Source organism: Phycodurus eques, chromosome 16 (assembly GCF_024500275.1).
Source record: "Phycodurus eques isolate BA_2022a chromosome 16, UOR_Pequ_1.1, whole genome shotgun sequence".
NCBI classification, from domain to species: domain Eukaryota; kingdom Metazoa; phylum Chordata; class Actinopteri; order Syngnathiformes; family Syngnathidae; genus Phycodurus; species Phycodurus eques.
The window spans coordinates 16868412-16885071 of record NC_084540.1 but is presented as its reverse complement, the minus strand read 5'-3'; the positions used below and the strand labels follow the sequence as shown (position 1 = coordinate 16885071).

Genomic DNA, 16660 nt, shown 5'->3' with positions numbered 1-16660 from the left:
ATTCCTGACATGTTCCTTCCAGCGGCGTCCCGGCCGTTTCCTTATACGGTCACGGTGATGGATGCACACGCATTCTTGAAAAACATCCCCTCGCCGCCTCCCCCTCCATCCGGGCTGGAAGCGAGGTCATAAGACAGAGGGCTTCGACTAATGCTGGATTCCAGAAAAAGTGGGAAATTTCAGACCTCTGGCTTGGAAACGGGCAAAATAATTGATGGACAGTGGAACGCCGCTATTTGCGGGGCATAGGGCCCAGACCGGACTGCGGATAGCGAAGATCTGTGAATAATGATGCCCATTAGAATTTGGAAAAAGTTTGTTTGTTGAATTGTATCTCTTTTTCTCAAAGCGTTCAAAAATGACTTGGGAAATTATGCCATTACGCTAATGAAACGAGGGAACGATTTAATACACCGCAATATCGATATATTGCGACTGTGTTATAACCAAACTAACATTAGTTCCCCACGGTTGTCGTTTTTTGTTTTGATGCTTTGAGGTGGGACCTTTGTGAGCTCCGACCGGCATCGTTCCTACTTCGCGGCGAGTCTTGAATGCACGGCTAAGCGCTAAACCTGCTGCCTATGGATGCGGATCCTGGAAACCCTTTTACTATTCAGGCTGGGATTTTCCCAGGGATTGCCGCTGACAATTAGCCGTGCGCTGTCGGGGAAAGAAAAGTCCTGCAGCGCTGTCACATCTTGCCCCTCCAAAGCCACCCCAGGGAGGGCCGGCAGTGTTTGAGTGTTAATGCAGATTTGATAGTTTCTGTTGGCCACCTGCTGATCGGGCCGGTTTGGATAGAGAGCCCTGGAGCTGGGAAGTAACCTACATAGTCAACATGTCCCGCTCTTTCTAGGCATGTACTCAGAACAGCACAGCACAGCACAATGACAGTTACCTCTCAAAGTAATACAACCCTGAAAACTGCACCTCGTACAGAAAAAGGCTCGCTAAGAGGATTTATTTCCTCCCAAAAAAGATCAAGTGTGTGCGTGTGTGTGTGTGTGTGTTTGGTGATAGCAAATTCCCTATTTGGATTATTTCGTCTCCTTCTTGCTGCAGCGCAATGGTATTTTTTAATACTGATATCCTCTTTCCGGCAGTGTTTAATTCCCTTAAGAGGCAATTTGACAGCAGCCTCAAAGTGACACTGAGCTCTCAATGCAGCCTGTTTATGCTGCAAGGAGCAACAGATCAAATTAAATTTGCAGCGCGGGGGGGGGGGGGGAACTCTGCTTTTAATGACGGAATTACAATGTCACCTCTGAACCTCTTAAACCAGGGGAGTCAAACTCATTTTCATTGCGGGCCACATCTTAGTTAAGTTTTCCCTCAGAACGAGGAAGAGAAACCAGAAAACTACGCTAAGCACGATGAGAAACAAGAAGGCAATAATCCAGCGCCTGCCCAATGTTTGTTTGTGCGTGCAGGAGGCTCCATCCATCCACAACAGCAACTGGAAAAAAAAAAAAAAAGAGAGAGAGACAAGGCAGGATCACAGGCACAGAAAATGAAATGATCTAGCGGGCTGGACCTGGCCCCCGGGCCTTGATTTGGACACCAGTGTCTTTGAACCCAAATGAAATGATTTGAATATTCAATTTGCTGCGTCAAAATGCTTTTGACTCAAGAGCGGCCAGTTTAAAGCACATCAGCGTCTTTTTGGCTGTCATAGCAACCTCAACCTCAGCGATTCGGAGCGGCCCCGAGAGCTTTCGCGTTAGCTTAGCGCTAGTTTTGGCACTACTGTCATGTTATTGTTCAGTGTTGTGTGTTTGTTTTCTTGTGCAAACATTGCCGCACACTAGAATGAGCAGACACTGTGCCCTGTGCTCATTTTGGCAAGTACATCCACTGGATGTCCTTCTTCTGAGTTCTACGTTGCTTGGTTCCTTACAATAGTACGTGTAGACTCCGGCTCTCCTTCTACATAATAATCAGGATGGAAAATGGACGGATGGTCCCGATGTGTTATTTCGGAGCAAATGATTGTGCACTCATGCTGTCGTCCTTTTTCTCTCCACTTCCTGTCCTTGTCCCCTTCCACCAGAGTCTGTGAGCAGGTGAGAGAGGGACACTGTCTGCCCCACTGTCCAGCGACACCATGAGCTGGAGCTTCCTCACGCGGCTGCTGGAGGAGATCCACAACCACTCCACCTTCGTGGGGAAGCTGTGGCTCACCGTGCTCATCGTCTTCCGCATCGTCCTCACGGCCGTCGGGGGAGAGTCAATCTACTACGACGAGCAGAGCAAGTTTGTCTGCAACTCGGGGCAACCGGGCTGCGAGAACGTCTGCTACGACGCCTTCGCCCCGCTTTCGCACGTCCGCTTCTGGGTTTTCCAGATCATTCTGGTGGCCATGCCGTCCCTCATGTACATGGGCTACGCAGTCAACAAGATTGCACGGCTGGATGAAGCCAAGGGAGGAGCCGGTGCCGCCGCGGTAAGAACCACCGGAGGAGGGGGCTACATGCACAGGAAGCCCAGGAAAATCTGCTTCGGGGCGCGGCAGCACCGGGGCATCGAAGAGACCGAGGAGGATCGCGAGGACGATCCCATGATCTACGAGGTCCCGGAGATCGAGCCTCCCAAAAGGCCTCGCGATCCGCTGCAGCCCGCGCCCAGACCCAAGATCCGGCACGACGGTCGCACGCGCATCCGAGACGAGGGGCTGATGCGAGTCTACGTTCTGCAGCTGGTGAGCCGCACGGTTCTGGAGGCGGGCTTCCTCACGGGTCAGTACTTGCTGTATGGCTTCCGCGTGATGCCAGTCTTTGTGTGTTCGGGGAAGCCTTGCCCCCACAGCGTGGATTGCTTCGTGTCACGGCCCACGGAGAAAACCATCTTCCTGCGCATCATGTACGGAGTCACTGTCCTCTGCCTGACGCTCAACGTTTGGGAGATGCTCCACTTGGGCGTGGGCACCATCTGCGACATTCTCCGCCGTCGTCGCTGCCCGCCTCCGGACGACGAGTACCAGCTAGGCTTGCTGGGCACCAACGTTGGCGGCGAGGGCTCGGTCGGGGGAGCGGGACCGGAGGCGGGTTCCGAAGGCGACGTGGGCGGCGACGGGCCCGCTGACTACGTTGGCTACCCTTTCTCCTGGAACACCCCGTCCGCGCCGCCCGGCTATAACATCGTGGTGAAACCGGAGCAGATGCCCTACACCGACCTGAGCAACGCCAAGATGGCGTGCAAGCAGAACCGGGCCAACATCGCCCAGGAGGAGCAGCAGCAGTTCGGCAGCAACGAAGACAACTTCCCCACCGGAGGCGAGGCCCGCGTGGCCCTCAACAAGGACATGATTCAGCAGGCCCACGAACAGCTGGAGGCCGCCATTCAGGCTTACAGCCAGCAACACCGCGCCGAGGAGCAGCTCGGAGACAGCCAGGACGACAAGCCCCAGAGCAACATTATCCAGACTCAGCCTCGCAAGGAACGCAAGCACAGACTCAAGCACGGCAAGGGGGGCGGAAGCAGCGGCGGGGGCAGCAGCAGCAACAGCAGCAGCAGCAAGTCAGGCGAGGGAAAACCCTCGGTATGGATTTAACCCAGATGAGTATCCAGTGTACGGACCACACTGAACACCGCCTGTGCCTTAGAGCGGGGATTCTTCAACCTTTCGGGTCCAGGGATCTCCCTACAGGGGACACGTTGTTCCAAGAACCCTGGCGGTTTGACTTTTGATGTGATAAAGAACAAAGGTGTTTTTCCCAGATTGAAAGTCAGGATTTTTTGGAATTCACTTCTAGGAGTACACATGGTAGTTACGTTTAATCGGTGATAGGATTATAAGTGGGTCTTTGGAAAAAATGTGTTCTCTGTAAGGGGTCCGTGGACCCAAAAGGTTCGAGAAGACCTGCCTTAGAGAATCCTGCAAGCTGGACAAGACGTTTATTCTTTGCGAGACGATGCAGCAGATGCTTTTGTCTGGGCTATTGCTGTCAAACGTTGTCACTCCTGTGTCTCACTTCCCTAAAGTTCGTCCTCATTGTCTGGCTTTTCGAAGGGGAAATTGTCCAGTGAGAACACGCGAACCACATCCCTGATTTGTTTCGACTTACAATTGAAGCAATGACGCCAAGTTAAAAATGCAATAAAACCAAGGCCGGTGACTTTTCCCTGTGAAGTCAGAGGATCAGTGTCCCGTCTCCCCTCCGTATGTATTTAACGGTGTTCTTGTCTCATGTGTGTGTGTTTGTCTATTGAGTGCTACCTTTTTTTCCCTTCCACCTCATATGTCCTCGAACAACATGGTGCATACTTTTCCGTACTTTTCTGTTCTCTCACGCCTGGCAGCTGACTGCCCCCTGTTGAAGGCTGTGCTTATTGCAATGCCAGGTTGCCAATGCTTCCTCTTGCATCCAGCAGCAGCTGAGATGGATCTGAAGTCTTCCCGCTGGTCCGAGCTCATGTGAAACTCTGAGGGGTTAAAGCCATTAAAAAAAAAAAAAAAAAAAGCCTACAATGAGACCAAACACTGTTTTGTGTGAACTGTCAGTGCCAAGATTTCATGCGTCGGAATGCCGTGGCCACGCTGACCCCAAACGCCTGCGTTGAGACGAACCCTTTTGTAAAAGTCACCTGTCTTTCTTTTTCTACAATGTTTGTGTTGGGATTTAAATCGACAGCAGCAACAAAAAGCAGGGGTCTGTTTTTATACAGAAATATGACTTCTTCTTTTTTCCCCCAGCCCCCTTTTTGTATAATAACACACACACACACAAAAAGGAGCAGAACCCGTTTTAAATTGGAATTAACTGTGTGGGTATTTATGGTCGTTTTGTTTTTAATTACCTTCCAATTATTAAAAAAAAACGTGAAATTGTCTATTTTTATAAAAATGTAGAGAGAGAAAACGGAATTTATCAACTATCTGGGGTTACGCCGAAGGCCCTGTTGAACATTTTAGCGAGGGGTAGGGTAAAAAAGAAAATAAATAAATCACTGGATGAGTCCCACCCGAGTTCCACATGGCGTCAGAATGACCCCAAACGAGCTCGTGTTTGCGTAGCTGAAACGCCTGGGTGAATGTTAGACAGTGCATAAAAGGCTACACCCGCTGACGTAGATGGCGCCACTCAAGTTTGGCTTTGAATAGAACAAAGCTAAAGGCGAGAATGCAGAATGGCGGGTGATGATTTACATCCAAAGAAAGTGCATTCAAATCCCTTCCCACCTAAAAACTTACAGGTGAGCTGCCTTTTTTAGGGGGGGCCTCGACATGCCTGAAAACTCGCCAATATTTTGCAAGCGTGTTTATCTGGGTGGAAATGTATTTTACAGCTCTCCAAACTCATCCAGTAGCGCCCCGTGGAAAATTTGAAAAAAAAAAAAAATGCCCAAGATACAAGTTTCACCAAATGACACTTAATTGGGTGAACATGTCTGTCATAACAGGACACATGAAAACAAAAAAAAAATCTTAAAGACCCTGTAAAGTGAATTTGTTTCTAAATACATTATACATCATTGATGTTAATTTTATGTCGTATGTACTACTTAATTGTGGAGAAATAGTGTTAAACTGTTTTCACCATTTCAGTTTTCCTTATTTTTTTTTTATTTTTTTTGGGGTGGGGGGGGGCATGGCTAAAACTGCGCTGCATGACACATGTTGGAGTCTGGCATGAGTTGCCTCTCCCCGACGAACTTGAGCGCCTTCATTCACATCAGCGTGCAGTTAGCTCGCTAGCTATGCCCTAACCCCCAAAATGGGGGTTAGGGCATAGCTTTCAGATAGTCAGCTGGCGTGGCCAAGTGTAGTTTAGAGAGTAGTGGTATTTGATTGACAGTTGACAGCTAAGCAGGGTGTTGTTTTGCTGTATTAAGTGGACACGCTCACAGCTGTACTTTTCGACGATTTGGAAGCCTCCTTTTATATATTGATGTTGATTTTTTGAATCATACAAATTGGGCAGGGTTGTTATGCACACTCTTCTCTGTAGTGTGAAATTTAGAAAACAGTTATATTCACTTTACAGGGACTTCAGTGACCTGTGAACAAAACTGAACGGGAAGTGACCCATTTTGGTTTGAAGCGGCCATTTAGGGCTAATTCCAGGGCTTGCACTTTGGCACCTATGCTGTGTAATGTGGGCGTGAAATGACCGTATTTTAGGGTCATTTTGAGGATTCGCCATGAAAAGGGTCCTGTTGGAATCGTTAGGATTCGTCTTTCGGTGCTTTAATAAATTGCTTTTTGGCGAGCCGCAATGTACAAAGTCACCCATTCAATGTATTTTAGAGCTCAGAAACACTATCGGTCCCAACTCACACAGTAGCGACCCCTGGAAAGTTTTTTGGGGGGGGGGGGAAAATCAGCTCCCAGCACCAGATTCAGCAAACAACCGAAATATGTGGGCATGTTTAAGCACCCATGCCAAAAAAAATGTACAGGAAGTTGATCACGTTTGACTGAAGCAGCCATTTCCTGCAGATTATTGTGCCTACGATGGAAGTTTTACAATTTGACACACAATGGGGTGGAGATATCTACCAAAACAGGACACGTGAAAAAGTCTCAAGGACCCATGCACAAAATTAAACAGGAACCTGCCATTTTCAGTTGAAGCAGCCATCCAGTCACCAAAATCAAGGAGACCTACTCTGGCATTTGCTAAAATGACTTCCAAATGGAAACATGTCTCCTAGACAGATGGACAATGCCAAATTGCAAAACCTACACTGCCTATTGTTGGTTGGAAAATGGTGTCAGAATTTGATGGTCATTTCGAGGGGGCGCGCAAGCCCGCTCATCGCTGTTTGCGCCCTGAAAACAAAAACAGAAAAATGGCAAAGTTGGCCAAATGGCCATTACTAAAGTTGGCCAAATGGCCATTACTTTTCCAGTTTCGTACTACAACCCGTGAGAACAAGCTCAATATTTACACAGTAATCAACATCAAGATGCATGCTTTCCCATGCTGATGCTGACTTTTATGATTGAGTTCCATACACTCAAGTATGTGATATTTCAGGTCCCGCACCTGTTGTGCTTCTGCAACGACAATTGTAGACAAGACAAAATATCACAAGAGGCGGCAAACAATAAGCTACCATGCTTATCTTGTGTATCTTACATGGACACACTCGAGTCTTTGGTGGGGATGTTTGTCACAAAGGCAGCTGTCTGTCAAACAATGTGTGCTGTTGTGTGGCCAGGCTGCTTTCTTTCCCTTTCTTTGACAATAAAATAAAACAATATGATGGTTTTGTCATCGCTACAAATGTGTGTGTGTTTTTCCTATGCCTTTGGAAAATACATGTAAATCAATTTACTTGCAAAGTTTTTTTTTTCTACATTCTGTAATGGGTACGTTTAACATGCATGTTAAAAGACCTATTTTCATAAGAAAATAATAAATGGAAAGTGCCAAAGAAAACAATTGTTTGGGCTTCTTGTTTATCTTGTTTTGTTACATTACATCGATGTAGGTTAGTTATATTCTCACATTGAGAATATTACAAAAAGTAATGCTAAAATTTACAATGTGAATTTAAACCATTTTCTGGAGTAAAAAAAAACAAAAAAAACATTATAAACTCAATATTTTAGTGTGTTTTGCTTTTTCTTGCTGGCTTTTTGTGTGGTTTGAGAGTAATTTTACTTTATTGCATTTTTTATTTGGATATATTATACAATGGTTAACTTATTTAAACAAAAGTAAGGGAGTTAAAATGTTGAATATTAAAACATGGTACTAAAAAAAAAAAAATAATAAATAAACCTGCAGAGACAACTAATGTTTTATGATGACACTTTTTCAAATTTTTTATTTTTTTTTCTGTCACTAACCAGGTACTAAAATGTTCATATTGTGTGCTCAGGCATTAAGTTCGACTTCAAGAAAACAGCATTTATTTTTGTTGTCAGTGCTTCAGTGAGACGATTAATGTGCACGTCGGCACATGTCAGTAGAGCACTTTGGCTTATTTTATTGCCTATTAAAAAGTCCCTACAAGTACCTCCAGTGTGTGTGCGAGTGCGTGTGTTCCAGGCATTACAAAAAAAAAAAAAAAAAATCAATGTGACAGACCCAAAGAACGATAGCAACCATACAATGAACATGTTATTAAGAAAAATAAAGCCCCAAATTCTAACCCAAAGTGCTCAATTCACAGTTATGTCAATTGATTACAATCTGCATTTAAATCAATAAAAAATAAAAAAAATAAACAAGTACCACTTTTTAGACAGTAGATTAACCCTGGAGGGAAAAAAATCGTATCATTACGAGAAGGAAATCGTAATGTAATCGGAAAAAGCCAAAAACTTACAAGATAAAAATACCTGAAAAAGTCAAAGTTACCAGGAAAAGATGTCATGTCAAAAAGTTACATGAAAAATGTGAATTGGTGCTTTAAAGTTGTAATGTTAGGGTAAAAACGTCTAAATGCTTTGGCAAAAAGTCAAAAAGTTACAAGAAAATGTAGTAAAATTACTGAGAAAATTTGCGATTAAAAAGTTGTTTTATGAGAAAGAAAAATTTATTTTGAGACAACCAAATTTATCAGAAAGTCTTAAAGTTGGCAGAAAAAGTAGCAATTTAAAAGTCAATGATACCGGCGGTGGGTGCGATACGTAATGTTACAAGACAAAAGATGGGAGAGGAAATTGCAATAAAAAATGTCATGAATTTGGTTGGGAGGAAAAGTCTCAAAGTTGGAAGAAAGAGCCGCCATGTCCTGATGAAAAGAAAAGTCATGAAGTCACAAGAAAAAGTCCAAAAGTTACAATAAGTAGGAAAGTTGTGATAAAAAGTCATGATCTATTGAGAAAACAGTAAATATGTAATGGGTCGTACCAGAATTAAAAATGTTAGAGTTTTGAGAACTAGTCCATAAGTTACAAGTTGAACCGTAAAAGTCATAAATGTTCAGATGTAAAAGAATAAAGTTATGTGAAAAAGTTGCTAAATTATGAAAATAACATGTCATGTAATGTCAATTATAAAAATATATTTTGTATTACTTGAGCCAAAAGTAAGGTAGCAAGGACAAAGTCGTAATTTGTAACTATTAGTAGTAACAAGATCCGTACAAGATGTGCCAGAAAGGTTCCAGGATTGGTGGCACAAAAGGTATTTCACATCCAAACAACAAACCGCGGGTTTCCCCCTTCGGTGTGGGCCAGATGAGCAACCGGCCCATCTACAAAGGGGATCCTGTGCTTTTTGCTTCAACAATTCCCTGAGCATCAGACACTTCCCAACAGAGAAGACTATCCGCTTGCTGGTGCAACCTAGCTACTCCCCAGACCTGCCGTCCGTGCGATTATTCTTCCTCTGTCCTAAATTCACAGGGGGTCATCAAGGGGACCCGTTTTGAAGACGGCATCAAGATGGCCGTGACTACGGAGGTGCAGAAGATTCCAGAAAGATCTTTCCAGGAGACATGAAAGGCTGGCAGAGAAGGCTGACAATGTGCGTTTGGGATTACGTCGAAGGGGAAAAACCTTTAGTTTGAATTTGATTTGGATTGGATTTATTTTTGGTGACACCAGCCCTGGCACCTTTCTTCCACTCGTCGTATGAACCTTTTCTCCTTCATACGACAAAATCGAGGACATTTTGGTTCCCAGAGCGGAACAGTTGTCATTGGCAATGATGCGCAGTCACATGAAAGCTACACAATATTGTAACATGTGAAAATAAAATACAGTGGCATTTTGGTGTTTCGGCATCCGCAGACTAAAATGTTTGCAATCTTGATGGAGTGTGTAAACAAGATAAGTTACATTGGAGTGACAAAAGGCACTGTGTGAACCTTCTCTAAGGCCTCAGAATGGCTTTTAAAAACAATTACTCCAGACTCAAGATAGATGACGCGCAGTAATAAATAATCTTTAAGGTTGAAAACATTTTCAGTGTTATGTGTCCCCCCCAGTGCAAATGAGTCACATGATTTTGGTCGGCTGGACAATCCCCGAGGTGAAGCCTGAGCACGCCCTGGCTGTGCAGCTTGAGGAGCAGGTCGAACTCCACGGGCATGGCGTGGAACTTGGCGTTTACCGGCCTGTCGTCGTAGTAATGATTGGTGAGCGGGTAGAGTCCGTGCGGGTGGTTGCTGAAGGGCCAGAAGCCGTACAGGTGCACATTGGAGCACGCCTCCAGAGCCAGGCTGGCCATCATGATGCCCGTGCTGAGCCGGTGGGACTTGAGGCCGTTGGAGTTCCAGAACCGGGACAGGTTGCGCAGGTAGTCTGGGTTGAAGAAGACGGCGTGAGCGGGGCTGCCGAAGTCGTCCAGGGTGTAGACCGCCCGCATTGACAGCCCCGTGTTGAAGGCGTACGAGAAGGCGGGAAGGAGGATCAGGGCCTTCCCGTAGCTCTGCAGTCTCTCCGCAAAGCTCCGCCGTCGTCCCATCAGAGATTCGTACCTGCGGGGGAAAAGCGGCGGTGGGATTTAGCGTCTCAACAAGCGCAAAGATGCCCACGTCAGAGGTGTGGTCCTTCAAGTCGAAAATGATCACGACAGGTAATAGGGTTTCCGTTCCAATGACGCACATCACACGTAAACCTTTTCTCTTGTCATCCGGAGTGTACTATTTGAAAAATCATGCTAACTAATCCAAGCTCCCAGCTAACTGACTGACTGGCTGTCCCACCGACCAAACTCTACTAACTAAATAACTAACTGACTGACTAACCAACCACCCAACTCATCAACAAGCTGACCAACTCATCAACCGACCGCTTTTGGTTTCTAACCCCACCAGTTGAGAATCACCGCGTGAGTTGTATGGCAGGACTTATGGTCTGGCAGGTGTGTTATAAGATTGGTTGCCGTGCTCACTTTTCCTTGAGGATGCTGGGGTTGGCCGTGACGAGATCGGTCCTGACGCCCACATGTTTGCCGTACTCGTCGTTCAAAGGCGGAAGATTGCACCTTATCACGAACTGAGCCGAGTCGATCATGTTTCCGCAGCCGCTGTCCATCAGGATGCCTCCGTTGCCGACCACGGCGCACGTTTCGAACGTCCGGTTGGAGAACGGATGCTCCTGGAAGACAACGCACGTCAAGGTCAGGATGGAATGGATTCATAACATTTCAATGCATTTCAGTGGAGGATGTTGATTTGAGTAAATTGAGTTACAAACATGATGAGCGAATGAATTAAAATTGCAAGTCAAGGAACAACTGAATTGTATCATGTCGACACGGTGAAAGCCATGCTACTTCCCAGCCTTCTTTTTGGTGCCCTTTTATAAATAGTTGTAGTTATACAAGCTAAGCGTTGCTCTTTTCTTGCCTTTATTTCTGCCCGCATTGATATACTTACTGTAAGTGTGTATCTTCGTGATATGTCGGCCTCGTTGGTACTGAATGTGGGCACTTTTCCCCTCTTGAAACCATGACTGTGTGTGGTGTGATGAATAATGTCCTTCCGCTCACGTTGGCTGCATCACCGAAGGTTCCCTGGCCACGACTTACCAGCTGTGTCGGATGCCAGTGTGTTCTTCCTGCTAATTGCGCAATAAAGCTTCTTCTTCTTTTTCTTCTTCTTTTAGCCAAAAGAGCCTACATTTCCTTGTTTGACTCATCAGCGCCACAATAACAAAACACGCATGGAAATATGCGATGGATATATTATAGCTTATATTGGTTATAAATTTACTCATAGAGTGTGCTGTGCGCTGCTTACCTTTACGAAGGTTTTGAAGATGGCCGGCGTCACCTGCAGTATCCTGCCCCTTTCTCCATCATATTGAATCTTGGTTCCCACGGGCGTGTTGGCCTGCGTGACGACGGCCCTGTCAAACCCTCGACACGAGCTGCTCAGCTTGGACCTGTGGGACCGACACACGACACCTTTTTTTTTTTTTTTTTTTTTTTTTTAAAAACATCGGTCTGCTTTGCATGTCAGCTTTGTCCGCTTGTAGCGCATATTTTGTATATCTACATCCTACCAGTTTGCCTTACGTAAATGTTCGGTGGTTTTCCTCGTTCTTCTTCCAGTTTTCAGAATGACGCTTCAACACGTCGTCAATCAGTTTCCTGTGACCGACGCGTGCGCAAATTACATAAATAAAGTTTGTCGAAAAACCTGAATGACAGTAAAAACAAAGAGGCCACTTGTGCAAGTGTACGCACTCACCTGCAGCCTTTACAAAGTGCAGAGGGCTTAGAAGGACTTTTCTTCTGAGGGGGTGGTTTGTGAGAGACCCCTGCACTGTGGAAACACAAAGCAGCGTGTCTTAGACTACAATATTTTCTTGCTGCGGTAATAATGATTGTTTTTAAAACCATCATAATTAAAGGATACAAAAGAAAAATACAAGTGTGTTTTTTCTCTTTTGTTATACACATAAGTGTATTTAAGTCAAAATAATGTAAATGGTCTACAATCTTAGATATATATATATCTTATGTTTTCAAATAATATTATTATTAAAATAATAATAATGTACTTCTAAAATACATGGAGCGTGCACTGTATTGACCTTTGCTTTTTCGTATTGATAGAAGAAGCCTATGCACGACAAGTAAGCTGCACCTTTTAGCAATCTTTATTTTACGACTGAGCTCAAAGTTCGTCTTAATCGCTTGTTCTCCGCATTCATTGTGTCCCCTCAGTTCCGCTCATGTTTTACACACATCGCATCACATTTTGAATCCACTCTGCCTTAGGCCGGCGTACAATACGCTGTTCAAACAGTCACTTGATAGTTCGCCTATTGTACTAAGCAAATACCAGCTTATTACTGCTTGCACCTGCACAGTACGAAAGGGAGTTTGTTTTCATTCTGCTTGATTAAATTCAATCTGTTATCTTCTTGTTTGTCGCCAAACAGATTATGATTTGCAAATCACTGTATTGGTTTTTAGTCACGTTTTACACAACGTTCCGACTTCATTGGACCCGGGGTTTGTACTTTAAACTAAGATTTATCTAAGTCAGTATTACAAACTTCACTTAAAACCGGTTATGTTTGAGTCCAATAAAGAGCTAATGATAAGGTGATCTAATGATAAGTTTTATGTTTTGTGTTCTGAAAAAGTCACAAGGTAGTGAGAGAGAGATAAAAAAAAGTTATTGGCAGTAACTCATGGAAAGAAAAGTTAAGAAAAAGTAAAAGTTGTGATGTTACAAAAAAGAATCATTTAGAAACCAAACAAAATGTGACGCTGAAAAGAAAAACTGCAATGCTACGAGAAAATAATGCCTTTAGGAGAAGGCTTAGTTGCGGAAAAAAGGTTCAAGCTGAGAGAAGATTGTAATGTAAAAAAAAGTCATAAAATTGCCAGTAAAAGTCATACAAATTTGTAAAGTTCCAAGAAAACAAAAATAAAGCTGTGAGAAAAATCTAGTTATAGTAAAAAAGAAAAATTTAAAAAAAGAAGCATAAAGTTGGATTGATGGATGGATGTTACAAAATAGTTGTGAGGTTAGAAGAAAACAGTTGAAATGTTACAAATAAAAAGTCAAGACAAGAAGAAAAGTTGGGGGGTTGGGAGAAAAAGTCGTAATGCTAGGAAGAAACAAGTCATAAACGTAAGATGTAACAAAGTTCAAATGCCCGGAGAAAAAAATGTCTCAAGGTCAGGCAAAAATGTCATCATGAGAAAAAATATGAAAGGTCTGGAGATAAAGTCGTAAGGCTGTGAGGGAAAGAAAAAAAACAGCGTGAGAAGAAAGCATGAAGTTTTGAGAAAAAGTTACAAAGTTATGAGAAGAAAAAAAACATCAAGCTGAGCGAAAAATGTTTATTGTTCTGAATTTACGCAATAAAAACATCCATTCTTCTTTTCTTTTCTTTTTTTTTCAGCAATGGTAGCAGAAGTTTTCCCTCGAGCAAACATTCGAAAGGGTTGAGCAATATTATAGATTCTGCAGATTCCTTACTTTACAGTCATATCATTAGAATCTGTGGAGATTTGCTTTTCCCACAGTCCTGTGGCAACATGTTTGTTTATAGCCAGCGTACAGCATTGTTACATATTGTGATAGCAAAGGGGTCTTGTTAACAGATCAACGTCCCGATGGATCCTGCACTGATAATCCATGAAAAAGGCGAGCCTCTCTACATCCACTGAACAAGACGCGTTGCTTGGTTCGAGTGAAAATGATCATGGATTTTAACGCCCGGAGTAAAACTCGGGTCCACAACGGCTTTAGATGACAGCTTGACGCTTCGTCAATCATCTGGTGATAAGCGACACGATGACAAACCTGACTAGGTGGGTTTGGGTTGTTATTCTGACCAGTTTGTTAAGACTTTGACGAAAAGCTCAAAGGACAGTTGGACTAAAAAAAAAATAATGTCTGAAAATATTCACGTTAGGTAGACCAAAATTTGTTTTTTCTTAATTTAGACATTATCCGGTGATGTAGAAGGCCAATGACAGTGGGGAAAACGACGAGATGGGCTTAGTTTGTCATTCTGACAAGTTCGTGATGAACAATACTAAAGAGTGATGGTGTCAAATATGTATTCATATATTTTTTAACTTTCGGTGATGAGTTAAGTCCTAATAAACAGATCGTTCAGGGCCAAAAGAAACCAATGACAAAGGACAAACCCAACTGGATGGTTTTAGTTTGTCGGTCTGACCAGTTTGTTCAGACTTTGCTCAACTAATCAAACAACCTCATTGTAGTAAAAAAAATTTTTTAGTCTCGTGTATACAAAAACTTTAGATGACAAGTTAACCCCTAATAGATCATTCATTAAAAAAAACGACAAGATGGGCTTAATTTATCGGTCTGAGCTGTTTGTTCAGATCATGATACACTGCTCAAATGGAAGTTAGTCGAAAAATATTTTTCGAATCCGACTAGGTTTAGTTTGTTGGTCTAACCAAATTTGTTCAGACCGCGATTAACTGATGCAATCAGAAATCAATTTAAAACCGGACAAGATAGGTTTCGTTTGATGGTTTGACCAGTTTGTTCGGAGCGTGATAAGATCATTGAGGCAGCTGGAGTAAAAATCTTTCTAGAACCGGGTTTACACGGTGGATTGACAGTTGGATGAAAATCCTTACGGTGTAAAATAATTTAAGGCTAACCCGACTGGATGGTTTTCTTTGCCGCTCTGGTATATGCTAGTGGGCCGCAACCTTTTCAAGAGATCGACAATTGTACAGATTTGAGTCAGGAGTTCTCCATCAAAAGGTCGCCTAGATTCTGAGGCAGAGGTCCTCAACCTTTTTGAAACTGAGAGCTACTTCTTGGGAAGGCCGACTCATTCGTGCGAAGGGCTACCAGTAATTTGCTCCAAATAATTTGGGGTAAATCATTTGCTCATTTTCATTTCATAGCTCCTCTCCACGCATGCTATGGTTTGGTCACATGCACAAAAGTGACAAAATCAATAAATACATAAATAATCCTGAGTTACACCAAAGCAGGTATGATTTAAAAAAAAAAAAAAAAAAAAAAGAATAGCGACAAAAGAAGTGAGATGCAGCCCCCCATTTTTAGAATAGGCCTATGGGCTACTCATGTGGTCCTTGGGGGCAACCCGGTGCCCGCGGACACCATCTCGGTGACCCCTGTGACTTTTAGAGTTTTAGAAACGGAATTCAAGCGATGACTAGACAAACGCACCTCTTGTCGTCAATCATGTACCAGGTGATAGTGGACAGCATGCTGCCCACGCAAAGCAGAGTGATCATAAAGGACACGCCCGAGGCCATGCTGGTTCGCGGTCTCGCTCCCGTTTCAGCTGGCGAACGCCTCGCCGAGCACACCTTGTCCGGCCCAGTGTCCATGGGCTGTCATAGTTCCTACTTGAGCCTCAGCTGCACCTCCCTTTCCCTTTCTCTCTCTCTCTCTGTTTCTCTCTCTCTCTCTCTCTCTCTCTCTCTCTCTCTCAGGCACTCTCTAGTCTACCTCACTTCCAAACAATACTCCCCCGCATCTAACTTTCCATGCACAGTCCATCCTCGTCATGTATTCCGTGCGCAAAAAAAAAACAAATCATAATCCTCAGCGTCGTCCCCAAAGCTAAAAAGCTTCTGCTTCTAAAGGTCTCCACTTCCTTTAAAAAAAAAAAAAAAACACCCACTCCCCTCCCCTCCCCTCCCTGGGCCGTCCTCCACCCAAACAGACTCCCCCCTCTCTTCTCTTCCCCCTTGGCACGAGGAGGCAGGCGGTAACACGAGTGCCCTGGACCTAATTAGCCTCCAGGGACACATGTTCGCAGAGGCCCACAGACGCCTCTTTGGAGTCCGGTGACACCCCCTCCTAGCCAGGGGAGGGGAACAGGGTGGGGATGGGGGGAGCTCCTCTCACAGAAGAGAGCGGAAGCAAAACTTAAGAGGAAGCGCAACCTTGACACGCACACAAACTTGTGAGTGGGTGTGCGCTGTATGATGAACGCAGATGGGTGCACATCCCTTATGCTCGCCCTCCATTTTTCCCTCCAGACTGCAGAATTTCATTTGACAGATTTGTTTTACTTTGACTTTTACTATCAAAGTAAACATAAAACAAAGAGAATTATACCTTGTGTATTTAAAACAATGGAGTAAAGTAAAGCCGTGCAGACCCTGCAATTGACTGACCGAGACCCTGCACTGACCAGCCCAAGGTGTACCCCACTTCTCTGACTAAAAGTCAGCTTCGTTCATTGAGGACTCAAATTTGTCCGTTGGCGTGAATGTAAAGTCAGCTGGGGTAAGCTCCAGCTCATCCACCACCCTGATGA

The 16660-nt window shown here is 44.2% G+C and overlaps 2 protein-coding genes across 3 annotated transcripts in view; one reads left to right on the top strand and one right to left on the bottom strand.

Annotated features, from left to right (window-relative positions):
• Positions 1-7378, top strand: part of gjc1 (gap junction protein gamma 1) — a 36865-nt gene extending 29487 nt beyond the window's left edge. For both annotated transcript variants that reach the window (XM_061699849.1, XM_061699850.1), the window contains exon 2: positions 2054-7378. In XM_061699849.1, the coding sequence (XP_061555833.1) occupies positions 2108-3553 (1446 nt within the window). In that variant the 5' untranslated portion in view covers positions 2054-2107 and the 3' untranslated portion in view covers positions 3554-7378. The remainder of the gene's footprint in view (positions 1-2053) is intronic.
• A 386-nt stretch (positions 7379-7764) lies between these two features.
• LOC133415041 (alpha-2,8-sialyltransferase 8E-like) lies at positions 7765-15947 on the bottom strand. The gene is made up of 6 exons (XM_061700839.1): positions 15559-15947; positions 12103-12177; positions 11928-12002; positions 11650-11794; positions 10800-11005; positions 7765-10383 (listed from the first exon to the last, which is right to left on the bottom strand). Exons 1-6 carry the CDS (start codon positions 15720-15722, stop codon positions 9807-9809), a joined length of 1242 nt encoding a protein of 413 aa, XP_061556823.1. The 5' UTR covers positions 15723-15947; the 3' UTR covers positions 7765-9806.
• Between the last annotated feature and the right edge of the window lie 713 nt (positions 15948-16660).

Coding starts and splice junctions, on each gene's coding strand:
- LOC133415041 (XM_061700839.1), bottom strand. CDS start 15,722: ATGGACACTGGGCCGGACAAGGTGTGCTCGGCGAGGCGTTCGCCAGCT. Junction 12,003..12,102: donor GCACTTTGTAAAGGCTGCAG/GTGAGTGCGTAC, acceptor CGTCGGTCACAG/GAAACTGATTGACGACGTGT. Junction 11,795..11,927: donor GAAAACCACCGAACATTTAC/GTAAGGCAAACT, acceptor TCGGTCCCACAG/GTCCAAGCTGAGCAGCTCGT.